The 14,463-nt window shown below is 32.2% G+C and overlaps 2 protein-coding genes across 2 annotated transcripts; both read right to left on the reverse strand.

Annotated features, from left to right (window-relative positions):
• Window positions 1–6,410: 6,410 nt before the first annotated feature.
• On the reverse strand, window positions 6,411–7,856 carry LOC123907898. Its single transcript, XM_045958353.1, has 3 exons — window positions 7,459–7,856; window positions 7,267–7,376; window positions 6,411–7,174 (listed from the first exon to the last, which is right to left on the reverse strand). Exons 1-3 carry the CDS (start codon window positions 7,776–7,778, stop codon window positions 6,621–6,623), a joined length of 984 nt encoding a protein of 327 aa, XP_045814309.1. The 5' UTR covers window positions 7,779–7,856; the 3' UTR covers window positions 6,411–6,620.
• A 1,152-nt stretch (window positions 7,857–9,008) lies between these two features.
• LOC123907899 (cytochrome c6, chloroplastic) lies at window positions 9,009–13,797 on the reverse strand. Its single transcript, XM_045958354.1, has 6 exons — window positions 13,652–13,797; window positions 13,393–13,549; window positions 9,939–10,036; window positions 9,805–9,836; window positions 9,443–9,506; window positions 9,009–9,313 (listed from the first exon to the last, which is right to left on the reverse strand). The coding sequence occupies exons 1-6, from the start codon at window positions 13,700–13,702 to the stop codon at window positions 9,173–9,175; spliced, it is 543 nt and encodes a 180-aa protein (XP_045814310.1). The 5' UTR covers window positions 13,703–13,797; the 3' UTR covers window positions 9,009–9,172.
• Window positions 13,798–14,463: the final 666 nt, after the last annotated feature.

The raw sequence follows: 14,463 nt of genomic DNA on the forward strand, positions 1-14,463 counted from the left end.
GCGGTGCGTGGGGGCGCGTGCGGTGCCAAGGAGACTCCAATTTTTTTTATTATTTTTACATACAAATAGTAAATAATTTTCTGAGAATTTTGGGACCAGTTTGGTATTTTTCTGAGACCTGGAACTATTTTTAGTTAATTAAATGAGGTAAATATGCTTTTATAAATATAAGATATTAATAAAATTTTCCCAAAATTTTATTTAGGGTATTTTGAATTATTTGGAACGGTTGGGGATACGTCACTCTCTTCGGTTTTATATCGTCTTAAAAATTTAAATTTATTTCACAATTTTTATTAAGGGTTAAATATGTTTTTGGAGAACAACTCTTTGAAACCATTCCACAGCAAAAATGGTTTCATACTATTATACACTGAAACCATTAGTCTAGTTAAATGGTTTCATGGCGTTATACACCGAAACCATTATTATAGTTAAATGGTTTTATATGAGCATTAGTGTCAAGATGTTATACACTGAAACAATTAGTCTTGTTACTTGGTTTCAAGATGTTATACACTGAAACCATTTGTCTAGTTAAATGATTTGATACTGTTATACACTGAAACCATTATTATAGTTAAATGGTTTTATATGAGCATTAGTGCTAAGATGTTATACATTGAAACCATTAGTCCTTTTAATTGGTTTCAAGATGTTATACATTGAAACCATTTGTCTAGTTAAATGGTTTCATACTGTTATACACTGAAACCATTATTCTAGTTAAATTGTTTCATAGTGTTATACACTGAAACCATTAGTCTTGTTATTTGGTTTCAAGATGTTATACACTGAAACCATTAGTCTAGTTAAATGGTTTCATAGCGTTATACACTGAAACCATTATTTTAGTTAAATGGTTTCATATGAGCATTAATGTCAAGATGTTATACACTGAAACCATTGTTATTAAGTAAAACATCATATAACCATTTTACAAAACCATGCTACATAAAGCAAAAAATCATATAAAGCAATTAGGGTTAGTTTAGTTGAAAAAAATTTGGATAGTATGCATGAGATATTGTATTCGATCATTTTTTTATTGTAAAGAAAAATCGATATATATATATATATATATGTGTGTAATTAATGTATGAAATTTTATTTATATTGTGATTATGATTGATAAAACTTAAAATTAAATTGTATGTTTGACAAGTATGCTTTATATATACATGAACCATTCGTTATTATGTTGGGCTTCGAGGGGGTGTATGACGAAAATTAATTAAAAAGGGATTTTTATAATATATACTTCAAAGGAACAAAAATTATTATTTAATTGGAAACGGGGGGCGCGCTAGAAATTTGGGGGAGGGGTGCGCTAGAAGTTTGGAGGAGGGAAAAATATTGGGGGCGCGCTAGAAATCTAGGGGACGAAAAAAAAAATTGGGGGGCTCACAAGAAATCTAGGAGAAAAAGAAAAAAAAACTAGGGGGTGCGCTAAGCAAAAGGGGGGCGCGCAAGTAATGAGATAGTATATGGGGGGCGCGCGAGTAATGGATTGCCTAATTTTGGGCTTGGGCTAACCTTTGGTTGACTTTTGGTGTAGGAAGCAAATTTGGTGGGTGTAGGAAGCAAGTTTATGCATGGTGCATAAGTTTAGGCTTATGCACCATAACCACACCCGGTCCTCTGCTATTAGGATTCTGAAGGGAATTTATTAAAAAAAGTTAATATTTAATTGTTATGAAAAAAAGTTTGAAGGGAATTTTTTTTCATTAAATTTTATTGTTATGAAATTCAAGTTAATATTTTAAATTTTTTATATAAGTCGGGTCAATAGTCGTGCGGTCTGACCAGTGACCCACTGGTCAGACCAGTGACCCAGTGCCTCAACCGGGTCGATCACGGTTCGGGTTTTAAAACATTGCTTTAAACCATCCTCTCACCGATGAAGAGAAAAGAAGAAAAGTAAAAAAAAAATATATAGAAAGTTAGTGCCTGATTAATATAATAATAATAAATAATAATAATAATAATAATAATAATAATAATAATAATAATGATGATAGTTAATGTTGTCTTAAACTTTGGAAACAAATGACAAGTAATCCTTTCGTCCCTAAATATAAGACTTAGTTTGACCACTGCATGTACGTCAATATCAATTTTGATCACTAATATTTTTAATTGTCTATTAGTAAAAATTATAAAAACTTAATATTTTGATAATACTCGTCAAAACAAATTAAACAATATCTTATATGCTAATATTTACATCTATATTATTAAAAAATACGGTCAAAACAAGATAAATCAATAGTACATTTTCATCAAAGTAGCTCTTATAAAAAATATGAAACTACATAAGTAACAAATAATGAAATAAAAAGTTGTATGTCAATAGGAAGTGATTTTTATTTTATTTTTTATAGATAATAGTTTAGGTGAGTTCAGATTTTCAGCTTGTACAAGTACTTTATATGACAAAAAATAGATCTGTTTGGTAAATGTCAAATTTTGAACTTATCATATGACTAAAAAAGATCTGTTTGGTAAATATTTTTCTAAAAGAGCTTATAGCTTATTTTACTAAAAAATATCTTATTTTTTAAACGCTATTTCAAGTAGCTTATGAGTTTATAGCTTATTATTTTTTTCTTCCAATTTTACCCTAGGCATCTTTAAAAATAATTAAATATTAATTGAACATATTTTTTTATGTTATTTCATATTTATAAACTAGTTCAACCACTAAATTTAGTAAACACTACCAATTCAATCAACTAGCTTATTCTCCATAAGCTACAAGCTAACTTATACGTTATTCGCTATAAGTTCATCCGCTATAAGTTTGCTTATTAGTTATTTTCTATTTTTTACAAAATAGAAACAATATATTAAACGACAAAAATGAAACAAGATGGAGCAGGACATGAATATTATTTGGCCAACTCCAGCGATGAATGGATGGATATACAATATTTGACGGCGAAACAATTAAACTTGTGAAGAAGAGTGAGTGGTTTCAACATTTTCCTAACGCTCGCGTGCTCCATGTGAGGTCATGGTGTCACAACAAGATAAGGCTTCATCTCTTTATCACTGTCCAAATCCAAAATGCCAAATACTTTACTCCACTCTACTCATCAATGATCAAGTAGTGGTGTACATAGATTATGCATGTGTGTACGTCTATTTTTCGCTTCTTCTCGTAACCTCTCATTAATCACTAATGAAAATCCAAATTTTGGTGGCTAGAGTAATTAGTTTTGGCACTAAATCACACACTTCAATAACCTACAACATAGATCACAAACATGGAGAAGAATCATAAATATAGATAAGTCAAATAGACATTGTGCATTGTTAAGAAGTCTCGTATCGAATGTGAGTTAGCCTCAGCAAGAGTTTATTATAAGTAAGGGCAATCATCACCTTACAAATTAGTATTATAGGATTGAGTTAGACCTAACTCTTAATTTTAAGATGCTTTAGAAATTATTCGACTAAGACAATAATTCTCGTAGTTCGTAACTCTTTGGAGAATAATCTCAAGTAACAGAACTATGCTAAAATCCTTGATGTTAACTCACTCCAAAAGAAAAGGAGAACTGGGAATTTTGTTTATGAAAATACTTGTTTTATAGGGAGAATTTTTTTATGCTTCACTTAATGACGTGGAAGTATTTGCTTTTTAGATTCATAGAATGTTTGATGTATCTGGACATAATTCTATGTCCAGATAAATCAAACATTATATGAATCTAAAAAACAAACATTTTCTTATAATAAGGACCGGAGGGAGTAGTTGCTTAAGCTTTATTGATACATTTATGTGAGCTATTTTCTGCCTATTTGAATAAGGTGATGGTTAGAGACAAATTATTGTATTAGCTTTGATATTTTTTTAATAGTTTTTGACTTAAGTTGTTAATACATTTTGACTTTTATGGTAGATTTTGGGACATGTTTGTTTCAGCTTTAAAAAATTAAATTTTTTCTTTGTATTTTTTTGTAAAACTGTTTTTCAAAATATTACAAGATTTTTTATATTCGTTTTTTCGAAATTGAAATACTAATTTTGACATCATGTAACATAAACATACATTATTGAAGATCAAAACATAGTCAAAATCGTAATTTTTTCAAAAATGATTTTTTTAAATAGCTTCAAAATTAAGTGATTTTTTGAAATTTTGATATCCAAATTTTTTTCAATAAAATAATGAAATAGCTAAAATAATATTTTAAGAATAACTATTCAAACCAAATTTTCATTTAAAACTTTTATAAAAAATTCTTTGTAAATTTTTTTTGCACAAAATTATGTAACACTATAAAATTTATTTTTAAAAAAAATCCAAAACAAGCATGCCCTTGATGTGATGTTATTTATGATTTTAGAAGTTATGAGGTGTAGACTAGGGTAACAAGTAGAAGACCAATTTTTTTAAAAAAGAAACAAACGCAGTATAGCATTGGCCAAGCGGACGCTAAGGGATTCAGTTGACATTTCAAAAGTTGACTTTAGCGCCGGTCGCACCGACACATCGTTAATTTTACCGTTAGTAAATTTTCTTAGAGTCGGACTTAGATTTGGCTCGGCCGCCTCTAAAATAGAGTCTAATGGCTTATAGCCGACGCTACTGTTTAGCCTCAAGCAATTTAGACTTAGCCCAACACCGATGCTAATCCAACGCTAAATGACTGTTAGCGTCGGTTTTTGACCCTTTAGTGTGGGTTTTCGGCCGACTCTAAATACTGTTTTTCTAGTAGTGTGCGTGTGAGCAGCAGCAGGCTGCATATCAGACTCAATATCGGAGAAGGCACAAGCAGGTCAAGACTTGGCATATAAAATCATGGACCTGTTGAATAGGGACTTGAACCATATACTCTTTACAACTGATGGATCTGCACCTCAAGACGGACAATAATCATGGAGCATTTCCGTTGTTGCTTTCATATCCCTACTATCTATTTTATTTTTCAGTACTTTCATTTGTGTACTTTTTATCTTTCTTTTATGATGTAATGACTGTTATTTGATGACAGTCCCCTATTAGATTACAAGTTATAAGCAAAGTTTCAGCGAAGTAATAATTAGATTTATATGATATGAATTTCACGCCTTAATACAAAGACCACTAAATGTGATTGCTCATGAAAGCACAAAAGTTCAAAAGACAGAGAAACGAGTAAGGAAAATAATGCCCACGAGATAAACTTTCAAATACCGAAGCCAGTAAGGATTTGAGCCAAATATTTCCACGGTATTGCCCATTTTCTTTCTTGTATTATGAGAATATCCGTGTAGTTGTTCATAGACTTTCAAGCCACCCTTATTATTATTATTATTATTATTATTATTATTTATTATTATTATTATTATTATTATTATTATTATTATTATTATTATCCTTTGCTTTGCCACTTTGGAGTTAGGTAAAAGCTTTGTTCTCTCTTCTTGGCAACATTATAAGTTCGGGGTTGCTTAGGGAACTAGCAATATCTAAGTTTGGGGTGGTATACAAGAAGAAAAAAAATTAGGGGAAAAAAAAGAAGCAAAAGAGAACATTTGTGATAGAAAAGAACCACACAAACACACATCCTCTCTCATCAAAGAAAATTCTTTGCTTATAATTCTTTCAAGCTTACGGCAAACTCACTCATGTAGCCTCGTTAACGGTGAACCAGTATAAAAATTTCAGTGTGATCTTCACTTGCGGATGTTCACTCCCTTGTGTTTGATAATTAGTGTTGATCGAAAAAGTTTTACAGAAACCCAATTCAAAGAGAAGTTACATCAGACAATAAAGTTTTCACTTCTAGAGTAACAGAAAAAAGTAAATCAACGGCTTAACAACATTTGATTATTTATTCAGTCATCTATAAATTTATGACTGTATTTTAAGTTTCTTGTTATCTTTTTGGTAAAAAGTAAAATGAAGGATGAAATAGGTAGAGTTAGAAACTTCTAAAATTAAGTATACTTGCATGACACGCAAGCTCAACCTGAATGCAGATCAGAGTTAGAAGAGAATTTGAAAAGACTGAGGAAGGAGTATATTTCTAAAGCCATATTTTCACTCAATTACTAGCTTAAAACATCTAAAATTCAAGTACTCTATATGCATCAATATTTATTACTCCCTCTAGTCCTATATATAAGAGAAATTTTACCTTTTAGATTCATTAAGAATCTAATGTATCTGATCCATAATTCCATAATATGGTCTAGATACATTAGATTTTTAATGAATCTAAAAAGTAAATTTTCTCTTATATATAAGACCAATAACTAGTTTAAACCATATTTGATTAAAAAAAAAAAAACTAGTTTAAGCCATATTGTTACTTGGGTAAAGGGCAAGTACTCTATAAATGAGCATCTCTACTGGTAACTAATTCTAAATAACGGCATAACATTCAAACATGCACATCATGCAGGTAGCACAAACTTCACCAGAATATGAATCAATATTCGTTAAATGCAAGACCAATATATAAAGTATTATATGGAAAAAGGGGGCAACATCGTATCAATAAAACCAAAAGATATTTGAAGTCGGTTTCAAAACTAATTACAAAAGCTAACCTGAGGCATTCCTCTGTCCTTCAAACTCAACCTTCAGAGCATTCTGTTGGCCTTTGATTGCCCAATTGTCGGATTATGCATCCACATGAGATGCTTCTCCTCCATCTTCTTCCTTCTCATCATCACTATGAATCTCACCATTACACAATCTTTTGAACATGTCCATAGCAGAGTGATCAGTACCTGCACAGCAGAACAAGGCCGGTTGAGCTTGAGCATTTTTGAAGCCATGTATATACTGAGTAGCAGCTTCCAAGTCAGGTTTCTTCGTCAAAGAAAGTCCTACTTTTGGTCGATGCATACCACACTCAGCCTCAGTATTCTTGTACTCGTCTCTCTCCCAACCCAACTTCATACATTCTAATTCTAGCATGAAATCATTCCATATCTTGTCAAACCCAATTTCCTTAGAAGTTATAAGATTGTCCCAAAAATCATCAAACTCCTTCAAATTGGCGGACAGAATAGGATCATCTTCGTCTTCGTCTTCAGTCATGCAAGAATAATGGAATATGAGTTGTTTTGAAGAACAAGCAGGGATAGGTTCTTCAGCTTTCTTTTTCTCCTTAGCATGGGGAATGTCCTCATCAGTGGAAACCATTGGTACAATAGCCATATCACTATCACCTGCTAACAAAAATACAATAGCCGTATCACCTGCTACCAAATTTTTAGCCAGAACAAAAAATATCATCCTCCCGTAAATTTAAAAATCTTACAGTCAAAAGTGTCAGAATGATCAGCACAATTTGATTTGCTCGGTGGAACAGGATTTCCAATCAGCACACATTTGTCCATTATAACATGAAGCCCAGTGATGATAAGAACCCTGTTTATTGTATAATAAATAAATAAATAAAAGAGACAATAAATTGGTAAGCCAATTTTCCACAGCGAGAGAGAAAACTCACTTGCGACATAAAAGTGAACTGAAGAAGAATCGAGTAAGCATAACAACAGAGCTTTTCTGCAACCTTCCAGATTGAACAAATTCTTCCAGATTATTGGCTAGAACTCCAACGATAGAATGGGAACCATCGGAGAACGTAAGACTGACGCAGTAGCATCCGTCGGTTACCGAGCACCGCACCCGCTTCACATCGATAACTTGAACCACCACCGGCTTAAAACTATTACAAGAGAAATTGTCACTACAAATTGTCATTATCGCCCCTTTAGTTAGATTCAAAGACGCAATCATCGTCCTTTTTCTTTGATTCACAGACGCCATTAATTATCGCTTGTTCCCTCTAAATTTCGGAACCCTAACCCACCTTTTTGTTGATATAGATGGTGGAAGTGGAAGTGTGTTTATATATATACTTTTTGGTACATATATTCGGTAAGTTTGTTACCCATTTTTTTTATCTTTTTTTAATAGAGTTTGTTTTAGAAGTTTAAAAATTTATTTTGTTATTATCAAAAAATATTGAGATGGAAAAAAAATAAGTTTTTTTTTCTATAAGCAAAACAAAATAAGTTATGTTCTGGCTGACTAAAAGCTTAATATATTAAATGTTTAATTGCAGTTTTGATCTTCTTATTTTACTATATTTGCGATTTTGTTTCTCCTATATTAAAATTAAACATTTTTGCCTTCCTATTTTGATTGTTTTTGCATTTTTGGTCCTCCACCCCAATTTTTAACCGACTGTCATAAAAAATGCTTAAACATCAGCAATTTTTTTTTTATAACAAATAAAATTTAAGATAATTAATTAATTATAATATAAATAAAATAAAATTTAGGTAAATATAAAACCAGATTGGCGATAAATTGGAACCTAACTGAGAAATCGCATCGCAACTCTCAACTTCTTCATCTTCATCTAAGTAAGCTTAAATACAATTTCATGAAAGCTTAAAATGGATGTTATGGAATTGGGCCCTCGCTGAAAAACGAAATATATATTACTTGCAGAGAAAAGTACTAACCCAAAATTCCTTCTTACCTCTAGAACATAGTCACATCGGTCGTAATTCAATTCGGTAAGTTAGGGGTATATATAGTCGGTATGCTTTTTAGATTCTGGTACGTTCAAATATAATAATCGGTATGTTGCAAATAAAAAATTATTTAGGGTATGATTGGTTGTCAAGAGAAAGTGGGAAGAGAGAAAAAATGAGAAATTGAGTGAATTTAATGTATTGATTGGTATAAGAAAAATAAGAGAGAATGAAGTATTGATAAAAAATATCCTTGATTAAAAACATATATTAATTTAATTTTTTGTCCGAATACAATTAATTAATTTAAATTACTGAATTGATTTTTATTAGTTTTAAAAATTAGATCAACTTAATTAATAATTATTTAATAATATAAGATAATTTTTTTTGAAGAACTTAAATTAGTCCACCCAAATTTGCACCAGAGAGAATCGAATCTCGGGCCTCAAGAGGAGCACACTCCCAGCTCCCAAGTTAATACCAATACACCAATCCAAGTGGGTTTTAATAATATAAGATAATAAATTTAATGGTTAATTAATTTCTTATTTTAATTTTAAAGAATAATAGAATAGAATCACAAGTTTAATAAAATGGGACATTGTGAAGTGAAATAGAGGTCATTGTTGGAAAAGTGTTAAAAACAAAGATGGAAGATGGAGGTTAACTGTTAAATCATTTTTCTCCAGTTTCTATACTTGGCCACCCTTGATCAGCCTGTAACTTGACAAACTCGGCTAATATCTTGATCTCTTCATCTTCTAAACGAGCTCCAAATGTGCACTGGCCTCGCGGTGTGCACTCTTTACCAAACCCCTGCATGAAACTCTAGAATCTCAATATTTGTATGAAATATAAACCCCTAACCATAAACCATGAATGATGAAGGATAATCATTACGGCAGAGAGTTAATACTCAAGTCTATACATGATATGATATCTTACCGGCATTCTTCCTTTTCCATAGTATGTGACACGGTAGATTTCTTCTTCTGTATCAACTCCATTTCTATAGACCAACATTTGATTATTATTTCAAAGATATGATAAAATTAATCAGAAGAAAGAAATAGTGATCCCTATTTGGATAAATAGTTTAATAAAATCAAACTATTTGTATATACTGTTATAAGCTGTTTTCATATAAACGCTTCACTTTAGGCCAGAGTAATTTTCGATTACACAAAGTCGAAAAGAAAAGAAGCTCTGAAAATTCCAGTTGCCCCTTTTGATAAATCCAGTGCTTTCTATATCCATCAGTTCACATTATCAAATCACAACACGAGGATCAGGTTTTTGTGAGTTACCTTTGTAAATCCTTTGTGTATAGAGTTGACCCCTGTAAGGAAAACAAATGGAAAAGGAATAAGGAAGAAATAAAAACCTAATTTGGGTTTGCTATAACATGATGAGATGTCATGCCAAAGGCGATGATGCTTACTGGTTGAATAATGTTTCCACCTGCATCGTGACATCCAATACATGTTTGGCGAAACAATGTGGCTCCTCTTTGGATATCTATTGTTTGGGCACTTGAAACTGTAGAACAAGAAGCTAACAAGCATTAACTTTATGCTTCAATAACATTTATAACAACTTCAAGCCAATTGGAATACAAAAACGACAACTTTAGCAAGCCTTGTTAGAAGCTATAGAAATTTTCATCTCAAGTCTCTACGTTATGTATGATTTATCACTTACTACTAACAATTAATCTGAATCCTTATCATAGAGATCTTGTTTATTATTCAGGTTCAATCCTTGCGTACATGTTCATTGACTATTTAGCAATCATGATATTTCCTTTTCCTCTTGAACTAGAATTTTCTGTCTCTCTTTTTCTTTTTTTTTATAAATAATGGAAAGAAAAATAAAAGCTAACTAGCTAGGTGATGGAGAGAAAACCCTCTACAATAATCATCTAAAATGAGCTTCGGTTAAGGGGGAAGCTTCATCCAATCAATCACCCTGAAGTCACCATCGTGCCCAAGGTTTGCTAACTTATCAGCATGCAGACTGTCTCATGATAAATATGGTTATCACTAATCAGAGCAGCTCCAATTCCGATCAGCAGACGATGAGAATCGCGCAATTGTTGTGTATTTCGCTCTGGCTGATTTGGAAGCACAGTTACCAAAAGGTTTTTAACCAAACTGCTTTTGATACTATTATTTTTTCTCAGAAGGCTTCTTTGTTTGTTGAGGAATTTAACTCTGCAAATCCTCCCCGCAAGTCTTCCCATGTGTGTGCTGTTCCGAAGTGGAGTCCCCCTCCAATTGGTCTCTTCAAGATCAATGTTGATGCAGGTTGTTTTAAAGTTGGTAGGACAGGTTGGGGCCTGGTGGTGCATAACTCTGCAGGTCTGGTCCTGTTTGCAGAAACAAAAATTGATGAAGTTTTGGTGTCTCCTTTGCTAGCTGAATGTATGGGTTTGAGGTGGACAGGTGGTGCCTTGCTTGGGCTTTGGATAAACAACTCTTCAATAAAAGACTCTATGGAATATTTTCTGTTAGTCTTTCATTTTCTCAACTTCTTCATTTGTGGATCACATGCCACGTGTCCCTTAAATTCTTTAACTGCGGTTATTGACAGCTGTGTGTATTTTCCCTTGTGTTATTTGAGATCATAACATTACCACCTCCATTAAAAATCAACCTTGTCCTCAAGGTTGAAGTTAAGACAATGTTGTTGGATGATAAAATCGAATTTTTAAGTGACATCCAATTCAAGTGGTCCTTGCACAGATAACATCCACCTGCATCCCATTGTTTGAATTGTAAAGGCCCTTTGGAGTCTTCACCTTTTGTCAATAGCTAAGTTAGGAAATACTTGCCAAATTCGGTCAATGTTTGTATTTTTAGGCCATTCCCATGACCCAAACGAGCAGTACTACTCAAGTTGCTATTGTTCCTCATACCTAAAATGTTCTTAGAAATAGAACTCAGAAATGAAATAAGTGGCCTGTGCAGGTTCACTAATAACAAAGTACTAGAATATTGAACTCCTATTGTTTGCAAAATATCATAAGCATTCTGCAAGGGACTAAACCATTGCACAGTAGCATAACCTTTGTTTAGAATAACACAAACAATAACAGTAACAACAATTGTTTGAACATTAAAGAGAATTTTAACAATTGTGGTGTCGAACAATATAGCCAAAACTTGTTCAATTGGTACTGGTATCAACCAAACAGTCACTGCCACATCTTTATGAAGACTTTGGACGACTGGATAATCCCTTCTTAATGCATTGATGGCCTTGTGGTAAAATATTTGAATTACACTAACACATTCTCCATGTAATCTATTGTCCCAATGACCAAAATATGACTCATTGTATGGTAGTCTGTTAATAAGCCTCCAGTATATGAGTTTTGAGCAAAAATGCCTGATATAATAAACATCATGAGTTGAAGGGGCATGCGCTAAGACATTAAAAGCATCCTTAATGGCAGCCAAGGTATTATTGGGCTGATCCTTGCCAAGTAACTCGTCATTAGAAACAAGCACTATTATTTGGACCTTAGTGTTGCCAATTGCAAGAAGCTTGACTGTTAAACACAAGATAGTGCTGCAACAATATTGGGTAGAGAATGACACTCGAAGGGCAATTGCGTTGTAATTTAATCGAAATAAAAAAGTTTCCAACTTGCTTCCACCCTTTTTGTTTACTGGGAGCTACACACATTTCCTTGAATGTGAGCTTGCCAACAAAGGCCTCTACAAGCCACAAATGAATGATCCTCATAATCCTTGATAAGGCCTCTACAAGTTGAAAGGCAAAATTGCCACCGTAATGTGAACCATCAATGTTAAGACTTAAGATTGAAAGAGTTTGGAGAAGGTGGATACCATTTCACATAAATTTCAACATGACTGACTATTCTTAATATAAACCGGGGAGGGGGCTTTTGCAACAGATGGTGATGAATCAAAGCAAGCTGATTGTTTAAAGATGCCAAAAAGTACTAAGGGTCAGAGATTGTTCCTACAAAACTAGGTGATTCGTATCGAGCAACTGCATATGAATCACGATACCAATACCATATTGGACCAATGCCACTGATCCGAACCAACTTTGGGAGTTTGTAAGTTGAATTGAGATCCATTGAAATAGACCAAGACTGAAAAATGAACTTTCATTGGTTGTCTTCTATACTTATAAATTTCTCCCACAAATCTATAGTCATGCATGTCTCAATCCCTCAAAACATGAATGATTGTTTCCGGCGCTTGTGAACATCTTGGACATACATTAGAATCAATAATGCCAAGATGCTTCTTTAAGTTTTCTGTGATTCATTTCTAAATTAAATTGAAAAGAGGACCTCATACAGTGTTCAAAGGTCCCTCTCCCTCATGTCATACTTAAATTATAAATGTAAGATGGTTCTTTTCAGTATTCATATAAACCTTGCATTATTTTAGATAGATATGTTATTCTACTAGTATGTGTCTTTTTTGAATCGTATTCAAGATGTGTGAATGTATTAACTATTACTCCACTAATATACTCAAATCCAGCAGGGGCGAATCTTCATTAGAGCAGGAAGATGATGTCGGGCATCTCGATCACAAAAATAGATTTCCTTTGGTATCTAGAGTTTTGTTGTATATCATACCATACCCTACAAACAATATTAATTTAATTTCATCTTTAAACTATAAATGAATTGGATTGAAATTTGAATGAATTTTCAAGAACATAGTATTCACATTTTCCACTAAACAACTACTACTTTATGGTTTGTACAACTAACTAAATAACAGCTTGTAAAAAAAAAAAAAAAAAAAAAAAAAAAAAAAAAGAGTGAATGACATTGGTAGGCATGTGTAGTAGTGCAGTTTGAATAAAGAAACAGGGGCAATTTAGTATTTTTGAAAGGAGCTAACCCGGAGTGGCGGAAATTGGAGAAAAGAGAAGAAAGGCAGCAGCGGCAAGAGGAGGAGCGAAGGTGTTGAAAAACAACTTGACTTGTTTTGTCTTTATTATAGGAATCAGCTTCAACTCATGATGATGATGATGATTTTCTTCCCTTTTTACGCTATCCTGTAATGTAATCAATCACTATTGAGGTCGCATCATCATCATTATTCAAAATCAAAGTCACACATGAAAATACAAACAAAGTAGACAATTAAACCTTTTTACCTTAATGGAGACGAGATTATTGTAACCAGAAATTACGCAACCAAGCTTCATTTCGTTTCTTTCTTCTTAAAAACACTTCATATAATGCTTATCTCAGATTATATTAGTATTATATTATGCGTACAAGTATTATCCACTTGTTATACTTGTTATGGAATTGGATTCCTTTCTGTCAAATTTTGACTCAAATTTTGACTGCAGGTTAATCACAATCATTTATTTTTAAATTTGGGCCACCAAAATTTGCATCCAAAGACTCACAATGCATGAATGCATGAATGCATGGATAATTGAATGCATTGAATCCAGGTCCACTTGTTATACTTGTTAGACACTGTCTGTGGATAGATAGAATAGATAGATAGATAGATAGATAAATGTTCCATGGCTTTTTAAACTTTTTTTTTTCTATCAAGTCTTTTTATTTTATTTTATTTCTTTTTTGACGAAATCAAGTCTTTTTATATAATTTAAAGGAAAAATTAATAAAGTTTTTATCCCTAGCAAATACTTAAATTTTGTGAGCATATTTTTTTTTAATAATAATTTTGTGAGAATATTTTTAAGTCGACGGTAAGTTCCATTTAAAATGAATTGAATGAACTCAAGTTTTTTTTTGTCTTAAATGAAGTGGTAATTCCTTGAAATTAAACTCACATGAATGAACTTAAATTTTATTTATAGATAAAATAATTCCTAATTAAATTTTAGGTTTAAATGTAGTTTTAACACCTCTATTTTAATTTATTTTGAATTTTAACTCCTCCTATTATAAAATTCAAAATTTTAGGGCTTCGATTTTCACTGAATTT

Source organism: Trifolium pratense, linkage group LG2 (genome assembly GCF_020283565.1).
Source record: "Trifolium pratense cultivar HEN17-A07 linkage group LG2, ARS_RC_1.1, whole genome shotgun sequence".
In the NCBI taxonomy this organism is placed as follows: domain Eukaryota; kingdom Viridiplantae; phylum Streptophyta; class Magnoliopsida; order Fabales; family Fabaceae; genus Trifolium; species Trifolium pratense.

Bases quoted from the DNA above. Each gene is read 5' to 3' on its own strand.
- LOC123907899 (XM_045958354.1), bottom strand. From the start codon at position 13,702: ATGAAGCTTGGTTGCGTAATTTCTGGTTACAATAATCTCGTCTCCATT. The intron at 9,837-9,938 runs GTAAGCATCATC...TTTTCCTTACAG, and splicing joins GTGGAAACATTATTCAACCA to GGGTCAACTCTATACACAAA. The intron at 9,314-9,442 runs GTAAGATATCAT...AGTTTCATGCAG, and splicing joins ATGGAAAAGGAAGAATGCCG to GGGTTTGGTAAAGAGTGCAC.
- LOC123907898 (XM_045958353.1), bottom strand. From the start codon at position 7,778: ATGGCGTCTGTGAATCAAAGAAAAAGGACGATGATTGCGTCTTTGAAT. The intron at 7,377-7,458 runs GTGAGTTTTCTC...TACAATAAACAG, and splicing joins AGTTCACTTTTATGTCGCAA to GGTTCTTATCATCACTGGGC. The intron at 7,175-7,266 runs GTAAGATTTTTA...TTTTGTTAGCAG, and splicing joins TCATTCTGACACTTTTGACT to GTGATAGTGATATGGCTATT.